The 19,271-nt window shown below is 41.5% G+C and overlaps 1 protein-coding gene across 2 annotated transcripts in view; it reads left to right on the top strand.

The window, feature by feature from the left end:
* LOC145344092 (voltage-dependent calcium channel subunit alpha-2/delta-4-like) overlaps window positions 1-13,265 on the top strand; it is a 429,967-nt gene extending 416,702 nt beyond the window's left edge. Inside the window, exons 37-39 of one of the 2 annotated variants that reach the window (XM_080190916.1) lie at window positions 9,974-10,089; window positions 11,732-11,811; window positions 12,608-13,265. In XM_080190916.1, the coding sequence (XP_080047042.1) occupies window positions 9,974-10,089; window positions 11,732-11,811; window positions 12,608-12,703 (292 nt within the window). In that variant the 3' untranslated portion in view covers window positions 12,704-13,265. The remainder of the gene's footprint in view (window positions 1-9,973; window positions 10,090-11,731; window positions 11,812-12,607) is intronic. The other variant, XM_080190917.1, reaches the window with a different exon arrangement.
* The last annotated feature ends 6,006 nt before the right edge of the window (window positions 13,266-19,271 follow it).

The following is a 19,271-nucleotide window of genomic DNA, read 5'->3' as shown; positions in this document are numbered from 1 at the left end:
ACAGTGAGCAATGATCTGATTGGAGTAGCCATTATCCTGCAGAATAGCTTTGATGTGCCCATTTTGACATCATGTGTGTGTGGTGAGCAAATGGCTCAGACATTATTTATGAGTTTGCTGATAAGGCCAATCTTAATATATACGGGACTGTAGGGATCCAAATGCATAAACTAACCAGCAAAGGTAGGCTTGCGGTAGACAGTAGTAGAGAACTCATTGGCATATTTCTCAACTAGCACATTAAGGAAAGGGAGCTCATTTGACAACTCCTTTTCAAAGGTGAATTTGACCACGTGATGGAGTGCATTTAGGTGTTAACAGAAACGATTAATGGAGCTGCAGATTCAAACACATCAAAAGTATCATCTAATACAAGAGGTCATTTCATTGAAGATTATTTCTCATGGAAACTGACAAAGGTATTGGTGAGACTGGACCTAGAGGGAATCGCATGGCAACACCATCCAAATAAAAGTTTGGGGGACAGTTAATCCCTGCCTCATTCTCCATGGCAATATGTTGACCAATCAGAATTGGCCTATGATTTAAACAAAATCTTGGCAATTAACTGTTCCCTGATACATTCTCCATAGCCATCCCCCTACCAATAACAGCACACTTGCCAACAAATTAGCACCCTTTTCTCTTACGGTATAAATTGTTGTTCCCTTTAAAATTCCATATTCTTGTTAATGTTTCAACAGCTTGTCTGCTTTTTGAGCAATACTCCTATCATTCAGTTAAATTATTTAGAAGGAAACATTCGAACAGCCTGGGAACAGGCTGAAGATTATTGACCTAGGGGAAGACTCCTAGTCCTTTTGAGCTGCAAATATAAACATTCTAAAAGCATCTAAAGTTTTTATGAGTAGGCTGATTAAACTGCTTAATGCCCAACACTCCACCATTTGTATCAAGATCCTACAACCAGCATAGGGCCCAAATTTGCACATTTAAACAGTGTTGCACCTGTTTTGGGGTTGGTTACTTGACCATGTCTAGGCCCCTCTGCAGCTTACCAATAGGAGGACCTTGGTCTTTGGTGGGACAGCCCTTCCCTCAATCCTCTATTGCACCACACTTTAAAAAGGATGGAATGGTTGAGGGAAAATACAGAAAAAAACTGCAAGAATGATTCCAGAGATGTGGGACTTCATTTATAGATTGGAGAACCTGGGATTGTTCTCTTGCTGGAGGTGTTCAAAAGTGTGAGGGGTCCAAACAGAGGTAGTTAGAAAGAAGTTATTTCCACTGCTGAAATCATCTGGAACCTGAGGACACCGATTTTAAGCAATTAGCAAAATATCCCAAAGTTGACATGAGAAAACCTTTTTAAGCTTAGAATCCCTGCAGTGCAGAAGGAGACCATTCAGCCCATCATGCCTGTACCGACAATAATCCTAAACCCTATCCCTGTAATCCCATGTATTTACCCTGTTAATCCACCTGACACTAAGAAGCAATTTATCACGGCCAATCAACCTAACATCTTTGGATTTTGGGAGGAAACTGAAGAATTTGGAGGAAACCCATGTAGACACAGGGAGAATGTGCAAACTCCACACAGACAGTGACCCAAGGCCAGAAGTGAACTCAGGCCCCTGGCGCTGTGAGGCAGCAGTGCTAACCAGTGTGCCACTACACTACCCCCAAGAAATTCTATGCAACGAGTATTTAGGATCTGGCATGCACTGCCTGAATGGGTGGTGGATGCAAATTCATTTGAGGCTTTCAAAGGTGAATTGGCTAAACACGTAAAGGGAAAATACATTGCAGGGGTACATGAAATGGGAATGAGGGTGAGACTAGCTAAATTGCTCTTGCAGATAGCCAGTCAATGGGTAGAACGGCCTCCTCCACTGTGTTTCAATCATTCTATGATTCTGTACATCGTCACAATTGCTTTCTATCATCAGCTTCCTTGTTTGGCAAATCCCTACACAAAGAAGGGAATATGTATTTCTAAAGAAAACGAGTTTGATGATTCAGCACACTATAGCAGTGGTCTCCAAACTCCAATCTGGATGCAGCCCACTCGGGCTGGATGTGGCCTACGAGCCGTAGTTTGGAGACCCTTGCACTATGGCAAGGAAAATATGAAGCGATGTGAGAGGGTTTGCAGAGAGTTCTAGGAGCCTGTTATGCTTCATGAATTTTGTTACAATGAAACTTTGGCACAAACCAGCCTCCTTTCCATTGAGTCTGTCTATACTTCCCACTACCTCGGCAAAGCAGCCAGCATAATTAAGGACCCCATGCACCGGACATTCTTTCTTCCATCTTATTCCGTTGGGAAAAAGATACAAAAGTCTGAGGTCACGTACCAACCGACTCGAGAACAGCTTCTAATGGACCTATCTTGCATTGAGTTGATCTTTCTCTACACCCTAGCTATGACTGTAACACCACATTCTGCATTTTCCCTCTGTATGAATGATATGCTTTGTCTGTACAGCATGCAAGAAGCAATACTTTCCACTGTATACTAATACATGTGACAATAATAAATCAAATCAAAATCAATTTTTTTTAAATCCTGCTCACAAGAAAATCTTGGCTCTTCAGTTGCATTCACAGGATAAAAGGGACAGGAGGTGTCCATTATAATACAGATTGGACATTCAAACTGGTATTCAAGTGATCACTTGCACTCATTAGTGAAATGCGAACTCTGCAGGGATCATTGCTGAGTTGATTTGATGAATTCCACTCATGGATAGGGATAGTCAATTTGATTAAGTGATACTGCAATCCAACTCTTGGAAACAGACTGAGTGGCAAGTCAGGTTTACTTCAGGGAAATGTTGCAAGAAGCTTTGCTGAACCAACGAATTAGAACTGTGGAGAGTTACTTAGAAGACATCTTGTTGATGTCAAATGGGATGACCTGCTGATGTGGAGAAACATAACATGTTCTTTATTTTGTATCATTTCACAAAAAGTGAAGTTGTACTGATCAAAGTGAAGATGACCATATTGTTCCATGTTATGTGCTGTGAAATAAAACAACTAAGCCATTTTACAATTCATTTCAAAGTTCATTTCACCACGAATTCACTTTGTTCGTCTATGGAGAGATTGAGAAAGTACTCATCCATTATCATTGATATATCCTCCGGTTTTGCTCTCATACAGGCAGATATAGAACAGTGAGAGTCAGCTCCCATAAAATGTAAGCTGTTCAAACCACCTGTGAAATCAAATGATAACAAGGGATTACAAGAAGGTTTCTAAAGTAGATCCATATTTACAAGTCATTTAGTGAAATGATGAGGGAATGCACAAGATTTATGAAAGGTAAACCTGTATATTTAGTGAGCTGGAGGTGAAGGTGAAGGTTCAGTATTTAAGTTAGTAATTTAAGATACTATCAGTGCTGTATTACAGAATGACCAACAGATCTTATACTGCTTGATCTATTCTCTTGCTTTGTGTAGGGATGAATTGATTTTCCTACCTTGGCACTTTTCCTTAATTGAAAGAACATTTCCTCACCTGGTTCCAAGGATGATTCACAGAGGAGACTGCATTTATACAGTTGGCCACCTATTGCCATACCTGTTGCACAGTAGCCACTGGGGGATTTCTTTTTAGCCCAAGTAGACGCATCAACTTCAGCAGGATTTTTCAGGCTTTTGGAAGCAAATGAACTATTCTTGCAGGTACACCAGCCATCTTTTGGCAATGAAAGCCAGCTTCCACCAAAACTTGTTCATCAACCCTTTAAGGGGATTGAACAGCCCCCTCTGCATGTAACACACGTCCAACAAGATTAAACAAATTATTAATATTAGCTAAAAGTGTAGGATCCAGCAGGGTCTTCTCTTTATCCAGTGTAAGTTTGGTCCATGTTTTGGACGAACCCTGGAATCCGCCAAGATTTTTGAAAGGCTAAGCACTTATCTGCTTTAATGGTTTGGTTTATACTGTTGATTCTGTTCAAAAGATGAATTTTATGAGGTTCATGAGCATCTTCTAGAAAATATCTTTGTTCTAAAACTGCTTGCTTTCAAACCTGACAGAAACATTAATTAGTAATTTAAGCTCAACCTTAGTATAGCCAAATTGTGGATATCATCTCCATCAAGGTGCAGAGGAAAGCTAGATTGGGAAATAACAGTGCTGCAAGTATCTGCTTCTATGAAGTAAAGGTTGCAGCAGATTATCCTCCTTGCACCAATGTTGAACACTTAGTCCTATTACCAAAACGAGTCCCTATGAAAGCAGAGTAGAAAGAGGCCTGTAAAATGTTTGCAATGTCAAGAATTTTGTAAACCATCTGCAGCTTGGCACTACAAGGAAATAGTCTCCTTGGACCTTGACTTGTAAAAGATAATATCTGATTCTAAAAGTTTACAGGAGGATGTGGCTGAACAGATTTCACTCACATCCTGCAAACAGAAATCCTAATGGGCAGCTGATCAAAGCCTAGTCGAGAAATCATTTACAAGGTGGATTAAAAAAGAAGCAACATTCCATTGCTTTTCCTCCTGACTGATTCATGTGGTAAATTGGATGCACCAGCTGTAGGAATGTCTAATAACAATAAATTCCTCAGAGAGAAAGAAACCAAGCACCTGCTGCTCTGCGGCTGAATGTTAACAATTACAGATATGAAATGACGTATTTGCCAAAAAATAAACTTCTCTCTTTAATGGTATTTAATATAATTAATTAGTCAGCATGATGCATAATGTGATTGTCTTGTCTTCATCAAGATGAAGTATATGAGCATGAGGAAATGCAATTGTCTCCCATTTGAACTGTCAGCTACAACTACTGTCAGATCACATGTAACATGAGCTGCTGCGAATTGAAACACCCTCATCTCGGCACGGTAGCACAGTGGTTAGCACTGCTGCTTCACAGCTCCAGGGTCCTGGGTTCGATTCCTGGCTCGGGTCACTGTCTGTGTGGAGTTTGCACATCCTCCTCGTGTTGCCTATCGAGGGGCATATACGCGGTGGGTTGTGCAAGGGCTGCTCTTGGATGTTTGGAGAGTAGCCTAGTACTTCACATCGTTTGTGTATGCTTAAACTGGACCAGCTGATGGGCAACATGACAGCTCAGTGACTATCACTGTTTGCTGTGCAGACACATGGATTTGGGCCAGTATCTGTGGGAGTTTGTGCATTCTCCCTGTGCTTGCATGGGTTTTCTCCGGGTGCTCCGGTTTCCTCCCACACCCCAAAGATGTGCTCTTAGGCTGATTGGTGTAATAAATTGTCCCTAAATTAGTCTCAATCTGGTTTCCAATGTGGACTGCCATAAGCGTAGACAAGGGTCACGGGTGGAAGAGGGAACTCATAATGTTAAAATGGTGGGGTGGGCTTGTTGGGCCAAAGGGCCTGTTTCCTGTGCTGTGTTGTTCTTTGTTTTGTTATCTGCGTGGGTTTCCTCTGGGTACTCTGGTTTCCTCCCACAGTTCAAAGATGTGCAGGTTAGGTTGATTGGCCATGCTAAGAAATTGCCCATTCGTGTCCAGGGGTGTGTAGGTTAGAGAGATTAGTGGGTATGATATGGGGGTAGGGCCTGGGTGGGATTATGTTCGGTACAGACTCGATGGGCCGAAGGGCCTCTTTTTGCACTGTAGGGCTCGATGAAATCTCAGTCCCAATTGACCTTCGTGAAATACTCTCTACCAACATGAAATGGCCCATTTCAATTACCATCTGAGATATCGCACACTGTTTTCAGCATAATTTCAGTGTGAGATCAGGACAAGTAATTGTTTAGTAGCAAAATGAGACAGAGACACTGGTTTTCCACCCCAGGTCCAATTTCCTTGTATGTTTTTCACCTGAATATTGTCCAACAGGTCCCAGTGTTCTACTCAAAAACACCCAACAGAGAAGGATAGAACTGGAGCCAATCATTACTTCTATAAATTTTTATTTAGAAAGATTTTATTGTCATGCGCCAACGAACCCAGAAACCCCAGTTTAAGTCTGTTCTAATTTTTGGAATACAATTCAATCCCCAATTAATTCTCTCCATCTGAGTATAGTAAAACATAATTAATGTACAATTAACACCAAGTAAGCTCACTTACATATACTATAAAGAAAGAAAAGCTTGCTTTTTTTATGATATCCTTCAGGAGCAATGCAATACTTCTGAAATGCAGTCACTGTTGCAGTGTAAGGAACATGGCAGCCAATTTTTGCACAGTAAGCTCCCAGAAGCAGTAATGTGATCATGACCAGATAACATTTTTTGTTGGAATGCTGACTGAGGGATAAATATTGGCCAGCACGCCAGGCATGATGCATCCTTCCAAATATTGCAATGAGATATTATATATCCACCTGAAAGAGTAGATGGATCCTCAGTTTAAAGTGTTTTCTAAAAGACTGCACCTCTGACAGTGAAGCAATCTCTCAACACCACACTGGAGCATCAGACTAGAGGTGAGTGTGCTATCAATTGAGTCAATTTCTGTTGTCAGTAATAAATTTTTACATCAATATTTAGCATGTGTCTGCACTGACTCGGACCTGCTTTTGACTGTATGAGTACACTGTGGGATTTGAACCCCTTCCCACATGCTCACAACCCCCATCCAACCTACCTCCACCCCCAGCAGCTCCCACATAAATGCTTTTCATAAAGAACTATGACATTTCCTATGAGCATACTCTTGTATTCAATTATCATGGAGAAAGAGCACAGGATGAAGAAAAAGAAAGCTGGACAGCATTAAAAAAGGATTGTAAACCATCCATTACCCATTCCACAGAAACTACAGGTTACACAGGTCACATGAAGACCTTTGTGAGGAGATTTGTATTCAAAGAGTGCACTTCTCCAAAGAGGTAGTAAAGAAGTTCCATTTCCTACCGAATGAGGACTTGAAGCCACACACACCTACAATTGCTGCCCTTTTCTGTAGCTGTGTGGCTGCCAACCACAACCCATAATTTTTATGACACACTAATTTCAGGCCGCTACAATATTCCAATAAAATTAGCCAAGATCTAATTGAAGAAGAGGTTTTCAAGAGATTGGCACATTTACAGCAAATCTGACAAATCCATCACCTGTAGCAGCATAGCAAAGTAGCTGCAATCCACTTTTACGGGATTCCTCATTTTCCCAAGGTGAAATCCACATTGATTCGCAGGCTCTGACAGTCAAATCCTCAATTACCTCAATAGAATGGGCTGCATTCCCTGAGTGCACAGATTGTGTCTAACAAAATATAAAGGATACTACATGGCAATGCAAGATAGTTGTCATGAAACATACCATTCCAAATCTGGCCCAGCTTGATTTTGTTATACTATTAAGATAGCCATCAATTCCACTATCATCCAACTCTTCAATGTGTGGAGCAGATGCTTCACTCCTACAGCCCAGATATATTCAATGGTTTTGCTCTTTGATTTTGATTTGATTTATTATTGTCACATGTATTAACATACAGTGAAAAGTATTGTTTCTTGCACGCTATACAGACAAAACATACCGTTCATAGAGAAGGAAACAAGAGAGTGCAAAATGTAATCATAGCTAGGGTGTAGAGAAAGATCAACTTAATAGAAGGTAGGTCCATTCAAAAGTCCGACAGCAGCAGGGAAGAAGCTGTTCTTGAGTTGGTTGGGAGGTGACCTCAGACTTCTGTATCTTTTTCCCAAAGGAAGAAGGTGGAGAAGAAAATGTCTGGGGTGCATGGTGTCCTTAATTATGCTGGCTGCTTTGCCAAGGCAGCGGGAAGTGTAGATAAAGTCAGTGGATGGGAAGCTGGTTTGCATGATGGATTGGGCTACATTCACGACCCTTTGTAGTTCCTTGCAATCTTGGGCAGAGCAGGAGCCATACCAAGCTGTGAAACAATTAGAAAGAATGCTTTCTATGGTGCATCTGTAAAAATTGATGAAAATCATAAGTGACATGCCAAATTTCCTTCACCTTCTGAGAAAGTAGAGGTGTTGGTGGACTTTCGTAACTTTCGGCATTGGGGGGACCAGGACAGGTTGTTCGTGATGTGGACACCTAAAAACTTGAAGCTCTCAACTCTTTCTACTTCATTCTCCTTTGATGTAGTCGTGGGTGGGTTCTCCTTTATGCTTCCTGAAGTCGATGACAATCTTCTTCATTTTGTTGACATTGAAGGAGAGATTATTGTTGTCGCACCATTTCACCAGATTATCTATCTCATTCCTGTACTCTGTCTCATCATTGTTTGAGATCCAACTCAGCAAACTTGAAAATCGAATTGGAGGGGAATTTGGCCACACAGTCATATGTGTATAAGGAGTATATTGCAGGGCTGAGAACACAGCCTTGTGGGGCACTGGTGTTGAGGATGATCATAGAGGAGATGTTGTTGCCTATCCTTACTGATTGTGGTCTGTGAGTTAGGAAGTTCAGGATCCAATCACAGAAGGAGGTGCCGAGGCCCAGGCCACAGAGTTTGGAGATGAGTTTCATGGGAACAATTGTGTTGAAGGCTGAGGTATAGTCAATAAATAGGAGTCTGACATAGATTCCTTGTTATCTAGGTGTTCCAGGGTTGAGTGCAGGGCCAGGGAGATGGCGTCTGCAGTGGACCTGTTGCGGTGAAAGGCAAACTGTAGTGGATTCAGGCAGTCCAGGAGGCTAGGATTGATTCGTGCCATGACTAGCCTTTCGAAGCACTTCATAATGACAGATGTCAGAGTCACCAGCCGATAGTCATTGAGGCACGTTGTTTGGTTTCTCTTAGGTACTTTTTTAGCAGCACAGTCAGCAAACAAGATGAAAGCCATCTACAACACCAAAGTTGGAGGAGTTGTCGACAGTGAGGATGGATGTTACAGTTTGCAGAGGGACATGGATTAGCTGCAGAGCTGGGCTGAGAGGTGGCAGATGGAGTTTAATACGGAAAAGTGTGAGGTGATTCACTTTGGTAAGACTAACAGGAGTACAGAATATAGGGCTAATGGAAGGACTCTTAGTAGTGTTGACGAGCAGAGAGATCTCGGGGTACATGTGCATAGCTCCCTGAAAGTTGGCACCCAGGTTGATAAGGTTGTTAAGAAGGCGTACGGTGTGTTAGCTTTTATTGGTAGATGGATTGAATTTCGGAGCTGTGAGATCATGTTACAACTGTACAAAACTCTGGTGCAGCCGCACTTGGAGTATTGCGTAAAGTTCTGGTTGCCGCATTATAAGGAAGATGTGGAGGCATTGGAAAGGGTGCAGAGGAGGTTTACCAGGATGTTGCCTGGTATGGTGGGAAGGTCTTATGAGGAAAGGCTGAGGGACTTGAGGTTATTTTCATTGGAGAGAAGAAGGTTATGAGGTGACCTGATTGAGGAATACAAGATGATCAAAGGATTGGATAGGGTGGACAGTGAGAGCCTTTTACCTCGGACGGTGATGGCTAACACAAGGGGACATAGCTTTAAATTAAGGGGTGGTAATTATAGGACAGATGTCAGAGGTAGGTTCTTTACTCAGAGGGTAGTAAGGTCGTGGAATGCCCTGCCTGCAGCAGTTGTGGACTCACCAACTTTAAGGGCGTTCAAATGGTCAGTGGATAGGCATATGGATAACATTGGAATAGTTTAGGTTAGAGGGTCATTAGATTGGTTCCACTGGTCGGCACAACATCGAGGGCCGAAGGGCCTGTACTGTGCTGTAATGTTCTATGTTCTATGTTCTACAAGCCCAGTCACTGAAAACAGGTTTCTTATCTGTTTGACTTTCCTTAACTTTTTACCTGCCTCTAAATACTTAACTGTTACTTTCTTATCCTCAGTCTTCCTCCGTTCCTTCAGTACTTAGCTTTTCTTGTGCGCTGGTCTCATACTCCCACCCCACCCCCCACCTGCCCTCCCACCATGTGTGTGATGACTAAGTTTTGTACAGGAAGTTAAAGTGGGGAAAGTTACCAACAGAACAAGCTTATAAGTACTTAATTGGAAAAATGTTGAAAACACCCCTAATGATCATGTACTTCAAAGTTGTGATGTACTTTCTTTTCCAGGATGTTTGTGATACAGAACATTGAAAGTAGTAATTTGCTCCTCCTGGTAACTGAGGCATACTGTGACTGCAGCATCTTCCCACCAATCACACTGGAACCAGAAGAAGTGAAATATATCCTTTACATAACATATATTGCATCAGCACCACATAAAACATGCATTGACCAACAGCTGAGGTAGAGGATGGAGTCTTTTGGCCACCTGTGGCAAATCAAATTATTATTTTGGTCTTGTTCCTCCATAAATAAGAAAGCAAAAATATTTCATAACTGCCATCTCCACACTTATTAATTTAAACAAAAAAGAGTTCATGTATCTCCTATTGAGTTTCATAGCACCATAGAATCCTGCAGTACCAAAGGAGGCCATTCAGCCTGCACCAATTACCTTCCCTATCCCCGTAACCCCACATATTTACTCTGCTAATCCCCCTGATACTAAGGGGCAATTTAACATGCCCAATGCTCCTAAACTGCATATCTTTGCACTGTGAGAGGAAACCAGAGCACCAGAAGGAAACCACGCAGACACGGGGAGAATGTGCAAACTCCACACAGACAGTCACCCAAGGCTGGAGTTGAACCTGGGTCACTGGTGCTGTGAGACAGCAGTGCTAACCACTGTGCCACCATGCCACCAGCTTTGTTTAAGCAATTAGCACATACTTTTAGCTTAGAGAGCCACACAATAGATTGACTCTGAAGACATTCTCTTCATTAGCCCCTCTCCTGAAAGGAGAGAGATCATCAAAAGATGTTTTGAAGAGATTGCTCTACTAGAAGTCAATTTGATGAGGACTGCATGAGTGGCAAATGTCAAACAAGTTTAAAGATCAGCTGTTTATGGATTAAATAAGTTTATGTTCAAGTCCCCAGCATCCACTGGTTTCAAACTGGCATCTCCTGGCATTATCCTTGCATATCTCTCTCCTCCCTGAACACTGCACTTACCTCCAAGCTCCCCTCAGAAAGTACTGTTCACTAGGTGCATGCCTTCTGAGACTAGTTGTCCATCCTGCCATTCTGACCCCATACTGCCATGGATGCATTATTTAAGGTGAGGGAGTAATTCCAGCAGATGGGCCTGACAATGACATGTTAATTTATTACAATCAGATTCCCAATTTTTAACAGTGGGAAATGCTATCCTCAACTGACAAGGGAAGGGGTGATCGGTTCCTATGTTATAAAACGCAACTTTGGACTTTTCATATTCCCCCCTCTTCTTGCCAAACCTGCCCAATGCAAATGGGTGCAGAAAATCCTGATCGTTGTCCCTAGCAATAACTGTTTTGTCAGAGTCTGGCCATGGTGATATGTCTGCTACTGCTAAGGAATGAAATGACATATCGGCCCGCTCTCAACTCAAGCATGCCTCTATCTCTTCCCAGTCATAGTATAACATAATTGTATCAGAATAGTAACTTCCTGCAGCAGATGTCGCAACTTTGCAACAGCTAAAAGTTAGCCCCATGTCATACAATTCAGTAGAATCCAATATTTACCTTGGCAAACCTAGTGGAGGGCTCATAGGAACAGGAGTAGATCATTAATCCCCTCAAGTCTTCTTCACCATTTAATTAAATCATGGTTGATCCTCTACCCCAACACCATCTTCCCGCACTTTCCTCCTGTCCCTTAATGTCATTGGTATTAGCAACTACTGCTACACAATGCTATTAAGTGTTGACAAATATTTCTACAAAAATTAATAATTTCTAATAATTTTACTATTGTTTCTTAACACCAGTGTAAATAATGCATCAGTTAAGTGCGACCGTATGCGATCACAAAAGTTAAGGCGTCGACCCAATACTTGTCATGCATTCCATCCAGAGGTAAGACGTAATTCAGGACAAATTTGCACCACAAACAGTCGATCTATATGCGTGGGGTGCAATGAAGTGAAATAGTATTACAGTCTGACAGGTATCTCTTTGGTGCTGGTTTTTATTATAGCAGTTTCACCATCATTCAAAGTATTGCATGATAACACTTTATAAATCTTACGTGGATTTTAATTTCGAAGCATACCATTGGAGGATATCTGGAGGAGTAATATGTTGGTGAATAAAACACAGTGCAACGGTAAAACACCGCTTTCTGTCAAATCTTTCAATTTCCTGGCACATTGTACTTTAATTCTTATCTAAGAAATCAAGCACAGTGATAAGTTGCATCTCCATAAGAAGAGGGGTAATTTGGATGGCGCCACTTCAACAGTGTCACTGACAAGCACAAGTTTTGTCTGTTCTTTCCAAAGATGTATTGACCATGTCTTAGGATTATTGACAGGGGGACAGAAAGACAAATGACTAATTCCATACCCTCTGAACTAACTGCTAGGAACTACATCAGCCATGACTCCTTACCTGTCAGTTTTCTTTCCCCATTTGTGTGGAAGAGATTATCTTGGTTTAGCATCTAGTTTGGCTCTAATCACCTTCCATGGCTGAATAGGCTGCCAGTACCCATTGTCTTGGCTGATTAATGCAGGACAGCTATTTGGCTGAGCTGCTGACATTATCCACAGAACTGTATCTCAGCACAAATTAGTATCTTCAGGAGTGTGTGAAGAAAATGTTAATAGATAAAGAATACTAAATTAATGTTGTAATTATATTCTCTCCACAGGAAAATGCAGAGGAGTGTGGAGGGGCATCAGGTATCTCTTTGACTGGAACACTGTTAGCATTTAATCTGGGCGTGGCTGCAGCTGTTTTACAATGATGAATCTGAAATGATGGCCACTCTACATCACTGTTTTATAAGCTTTTTTGAAGGCTGCATGGAAGACAGATCAATCAAGCCTATTTCCATCACATTGTTAACAAAATTTGCTATCGGCTGACAAGACAGGCTAAGGATAGAAAATAACTTTCTTAGACAAATTTCAAATTGTTCCTTGTTCATCAAGTACTGTTTTTCCTCTCACATTCAAAGTAGTATAATTGGAGAAACAGCACAAAGGTTATTCCCTGCAAAGACATGGAGGAGCAATCTCAAAAAGAGGCTCCAAATAGTGAAAATTAAAGCTGAAAAAAAAATACACCTCCTGTATGTATATTGTTGTTGGTCAATGAAGGTATCATCTACTTGATAAGTAAGTGGCTTTATTTCTGGAGTATGTTAGTGTGCAATATTGTCGTGAAGTTACCACAAATTGTTCTTCCAATAGTGTGGCTTAAACTTGGAAAATTTCCCCTTTGCTCGCCCCTTTTTTTGGTCTGGGAAAATTTCTATGAAAATCTTCACTTTCAGTCTTTCCATGGAATAAATTCTTTGTATGACATTGTTTTGTCATTCTCCTTTTTATAAAAGTGTTTTCAACATTGAGTTCATTCAACATTCAATATTAGATAACACTCCAGTCACAGTGCATGACTCAGAATGGAAAATTATTGAAATAGAGCTATATTTATAAAGCTCACTTAAGAAGGCCCTGCCCATGGTGCCTCTATTTCACAAGACAAGCTGTTAGAAAGTTGAATCATGTGCTGAACTATGACATGTTGCAAACAATATCTGGATTAGGGGCAGATTTTCTAACAAAAATCAGGGATAGCAGCAAGTTTTCATGCTACTTGGATCCTTACAGATCAGGAGAGATCTGTCACCTCAGGCAGTATGCAAGCGCATGCTTGTATCAAATAAGTTGGGCGGCACAGTGGCATAGTTGTTAGCACTACTGCCGTACAGCACCAGAGACCAGTTTCAAATCTGGCCTCGGGTGACCATCTTTGTGGAGTTTGCATGTACTCCCCTTATCTGTGTGGGTTTCCTCTGGGTGTCCCAGTTTCCACCCACATTCCAAAGATGAGCGGGTTAGTTTGGTTGTTGCCCCTTAGTGTCAGGGAGATTAGCGGGGTAAATATCTGGGGTTACAGGAGTAGGCCCTGAGTGGGATTGTTATTGATACAGGATCGATGAGCCAAATAGCCTCCTGCACTGTAGGGATTCTGTGAAGTACCATGAAGTACCAAACTACTGAGGGCAATAACCTCACTAATCTTTTGATAAAAAAGAAGAATCAACCGGGCAGGGAACATGCATTGGATGACAGCGTTTGCTCAAGATCAATGAAAACATTACATATGGTACTTCTACATTGTTTCTCCATTCTCCCTGCCCAAACACCTTTGCTGCCAAAGGAGCAGGCCATTAGCCTGCTTGGAACATACCAGCAATTCTACCTATGATCAGCCAGAAGAAGTCATGCAGCCTCCCCACCACTTTTTCCACCTCTTGCACAAAGATGGAGCAGTCGCAAAGCTAAATAGAGCTCATTATAGGCAGCAAGTGTGCAAATTGAACACTTGCCAATTACTTATTTCACAGTCCTAAGTCTCAGTATTCTAATGCCCAGATCTCCTAATTTTGCTCCATTATATTTTCCTGCACAAACCAATGAAAATTGATTTACATTGTACAGCATATCCAAGATTTACAACTTTCTTCAAGCTTATAAGGGATGCAATTATATTTTCTCCCTTAATGAACAACCATTAGAAATGGTCAGTGCAGGGATCACATTACTGTTTGTGGGATTCTGCTGTGTGCAAAATGACTGCCATGATCATACATGTTAGGAATGGCACAATGTAACTCATTCTGTATGATGCCCTTGGGATTTATCTGAGTTTAAAATGATACTATATAAATATTTATTTCTTCTTTAAAGATAGACTACTAATTTAGAACTGATTTTGCTTATCACATTATTCCCCCATCCTGCACCAATCCCTGATTTTGCTTATCCCCATCCTGCACCAATGTCCCCATGAGGAATCTATTAAACAGCAAGCATTGAAAAAGGAACATAAGACATCTATCTCTCATGATCATTTTACATGGAAGTTTTTTAACATTTACATGTATATTTTTCTAATCATTATTAATGTACTCAATTTCATTAAGATTAATGTTTCTGAATCTCAATAATCTCATTGGAAAACAGGCCGAAAAGAATTGCTCTGCCAATGATGTAATGAAAATGAATTAATATATACAATTAAAATGGCAATATTGCTAAAACAGTTCCCAATGATACCAGCAATACAATTCAAACAAAAGTATTAAATATATTCAAAATATAGAAAGAAAAATAATTTCCAGCAAATTGTAGCAATTCCAGTGCACAATCGATGGGCCAAATGGCCTCCTTCTGTGTTACAGCATTCAATGAACAGGGGATGTTTACAGTCAATTTATGTTTACCTGGTTAATGATAAAAATCATTAGCAATATCCAGGAGAAAGCTGTGAAGCCTTCATTGTGCTACAGTCCATGCTGTTTGTATTATGTGAAGGAGAAAAGTTATTGGGCGGATTTATTTTTGAAGATCAGGGCTATTGGGTGCATATGGCTAATAATGTGATTAACAAATCTATTGCTCAGCCGAGCATTCTTCTTATATTTAACTGCATCCCCAGATTAAGCTGCTCTAATCATTTCATGGGGCGTGAACATCCACTCAAGTTCTGTCCTACATTATAGACATTTTACTGAGTTTCATGAATGCTATGAAGAATAGATGTCTATTGCTACCGAAAACACTAATGTTGCCTTATTTCTATTACAGTTGTGAGAAGTAGTGTAATTTTTAAGGCTGCAAGAGCCAACAGTACAATCAGCAGTGATGGACGAGTTCAGCAGCATACAGAAAGGGGGAGGCACATGACAGACAGTTAACTAGGTTACACGAAACAGATAACCGCAGTGATGAGATTAAGCGCAAAATGGGAGTTGAGAGAGTGTTAATTGAAGGAATGACACAATACAAGCCATTTACAGTGTTTAAAGTTAACAAGGTTAACAGCCAAATAAGGGGGAATAACACAATACAAGCCATCACAATGTTTGAAAAACAGTATAAAATGTGCTGCAAATCTATGTAAGGTGTGCCTATTTTGACTAGACACCCGGTCTTGCAAGAACGACAAATAAAATCTTGCTCCTTCAGAACTTGACTTGACTAAATTGTTTAACTGTGAGCTGTGTTTCTCACAATTGGGGGCTCGTCCGGGATCCTAACATCCCTGGTAGGGAGGTTGCCAGTGACAACTGGGAAGACGCGTCCCGTTCCAAATTGAATGGTCCCAGGTGTTCATCGGTGGGCCTCTCTGCCACTGACTGTTGAGAATCCTAGGAAAGTTGTTCTGAACGAGTAAGTGGGAAACGATAGGCACCGTCGTGTGGTCGGGCAACGCTGTGCACAGACCAAGGTAAGAAAAGTGACTTTTAAGTATTGCCTTGGCGACCGGGTCGTGGTAGGTAAACCATGGGAAGTGGGGGTAGTAGGACAAAGTCCCCCGGGAAAGGTGCTGGGAATCCGCGGAGAAAGGGTGGGGCCCCAGGGAACATCCCTCCAGAAAGTCCTTTGGGACGGATGTTGGAAGAAGGGTGGGGCCCCAGGGAACATCCCTCCAGAAAGTCCGTTGGGAAGGATGTTGGAAGGTTTGGGCACTAGTACTAGGGATAAAAACAAGACGACAATGATGAAATATTGTGCTTTGTTTGGGTGAAGGAACCAATCAGGAGTCCGTCCGTCTTCTGGCCAAAGTACGGTTCGGTTGAGGATTGGGTTTGTCAGATTCTTAATAAATATGTGAGACAGAAGCAGCCGGCGTCCCAGGAAGGAATTGATCATGCAAGTTGCTGGATAATGTTAATTTAGGGGCTGCGGGGGAGGTTATGTGATGAGGGAGCAGAGGAAAGTCGAATAAGGGAGGTGCCCCTAGAGGCACTGGAGTTTGCGGATGGGTCACGAAGTATATAGATGGATCAGCATGAATGGGATGGACCTACAATTGGTCTGAGCAGAAAGAGGTAGAGAGAAGTATGTCAGTGGAACTGGGAACCCTGACATGGGCTTTTACTGAGGTGCGGGGAGAACGCTAATAGTGGTTATGTATTTGGAATTGTGCATGACTATATGACTGTTTGAGAGAGAAAGGGATTTGTCACGACATGAGGCACCCGAATCAAACATGGTCAAATTTATTAGAGGCCAGTGAGCTCCCATCAGTAAAGGGTTAAAAAGAGACAAGCAGGCTGACTCTGTATGGTACAGAGAGAGAGAGAGAGAGGGTGTAACTGTGTAATTGAGACCCTCATGTGATGTAATAGATATAGCCAAAGTGAATTGCTTTAAGTTTTTAAGTTTACTAAATTATGTAGGGATCGGACGGAGATTTGAATTCTGCCAAGTGGGAAAGGTGGCATTATATTGCATCTTAAAGTTGTGAGGAGAGATAACCATTTAGGCACATAGTAGATTTGATTTTGTACTTGCCTGTGTTGGTTACAAAGGCAGAGCTGTAGAAATAATTAAACATATAGATTGCACATTAGAATGCTTTCAGTATTTCTTCGTGCATCTGTGCTCCAAGTGATGTTTTGTTTTATTGTACCAGAATTGTAAGAAGGTGCAAGGGTCTTGATTTAGTGAGGATATTTAATGGTGATAAAAATAAATCTTATTTTGGATTTTCTGAATCAGGCTTTAGTTAATTAAACTGCTGTACTTTGACTCACAATTAGTCTCAGAGGTATCTTTACCTACAAGGATTGGTGCTGAAACCTGGGATCTGTTTACGGGTCCGGTTGAATGGCCACAACTGGAGCTCCGGAACAGATTACCAAATTTAAGGGAGTGAATCAAAGTACAGTAGGTGCTCATCTGTGGTGAAAAAGTGTGAGAGTGTGTGAGAGGTCTGAGCTGAGCACGTACAGACAAGGAGGCATCTGTCTTTACACCTAGCCCTAGACCAGTTGTTAAGAGGGGTAGCCCCCTACGCAAAGCTCAGGAGTTTGAAGTGGGTGTAAAGGCTAGAGAAGGATGCCTGGGATGTGATGTTCAGACGTGAGTAAGAAAGAAAGCCGGCTTAATAGTGTGAGCTTAAAGGTGTAAGCTCACGAGTGTAAGCGGTGGTACGGAGGGGACTGATCACCCTTGATAGGTATCACCGGACTGTGATAAGAGCGACCTAGGGGTGGGATCCATTTCACCCACTAGATCAACAATGGAAATGATTGGAAAAAAAAAGGACAGAACTAAGAAAATTGGAATTCTCTTAGTTTGAATTAATTGAACAGGTTTAAACCAGATTAATTGAACACATCTCAGTCTTGGGTAAAAGAAAATATTGGGCTGACGACAAGGAGAAAATTAAAACGTCAGAATCACAGATTAGAGAGTTAGAAAAGAGAAACCAAACAAAGAAAATAGCAGTATTGTTAATACATCAGTTAGCTGGACTAATTGAACAAGTAGTCACTTCCACTAAGAAGTGGAGTGGGGATAAAAAAAGATTAAGGAATTAGAATTCAGAGTAAGGGAACTGGAGAAACAAAACCTAGTGTTAGAAGACTACTGCAGAGGGACATCACCTCCCTACCCCGGCAGTATTAACAGACGGACAGGAACAGCAAATAGACCCGATAGTCTGGGCAGGGGAAGGAAACCGAGGGGGATTAGACGCTCCTCCTCTGCAAATAAATTTAAAAAAAGGAGAGACGGTGTGTGTTAAGCAATACCCTATACCTTTGCAAGGGAAAAAAGGATTACAGCCAGTAATTGAAGGATTGGTTAGAGATGGACTGTTAGAACCCTGCATGTCCCCTTATAATACCCCTATATTGCCTGTAAAGAAGCCTGAGGGAACGTACCGCCTGGTACAGGACCTAAGGGCCCTGAACCAGATAGTGACGATGCGACACCCCATTGTCCCTAATCCTTATATTTTATTAAGCAAGATTCCTCCTGATCACGGATGGTTCAGTGTAGTGGACCTAAAAGATGCATTTTGGACATGCCCACTGGTGGAAGAAAGTCGAGACTTATTTGCTTTTGAGTGGGAAAATCCTATCACAGGACGGAAACAGCAGTTCAGGTGGACAGTGCTCCCACAGGGGTTCACAGAGTCCCCAAATCTTTTCGGTCAAGTCTTAGAGCAGGTGTTAGAAAGATTTAAAAAGCCTGATGAAATCACGTTACTACAATATGTAGATGACCTACTAGTAACAGGAGGAGGAAAGGAAAAGGTAATAGAAGCCACAAATAGCTTATTGAATTATCTGGGACAACAGGGATTCAGGGTGTCAAAGAAAAAGCTGCAGTACGTAGAGAAGGAAGTTAAATACCTTGGACACCTAATCAGTGAGGGAAGGAGAAGAATAGATCCAGAAAGAATACAAGGAATCCTAGATCTAAATATACTATGGACTAAAAAGGAACTTAGGAGGTTCTTGGGATTAGTAGGATACTGTAGATTGTGGATCAAAGGGTACGCACAGA

This window comes from Carcharhinus amblyrhynchos, chromosome 6 (genome assembly GCF_965287045.1).
Source record: "Carcharhinus amblyrhynchos chromosome 6, sCarAmb.v2.hapA, whole genome shotgun sequence".
Lineage (NCBI taxonomy): Eukaryota > Metazoa > Chordata > Chondrichthyes > Carcharhiniformes > Carcharhinidae > Carcharhinus > Carcharhinus amblyrhynchos.
The sequence above is the reverse complement of the archived record's forward strand: the minus strand, read 5'-3'. Positions and strand labels throughout refer to the sequence as shown.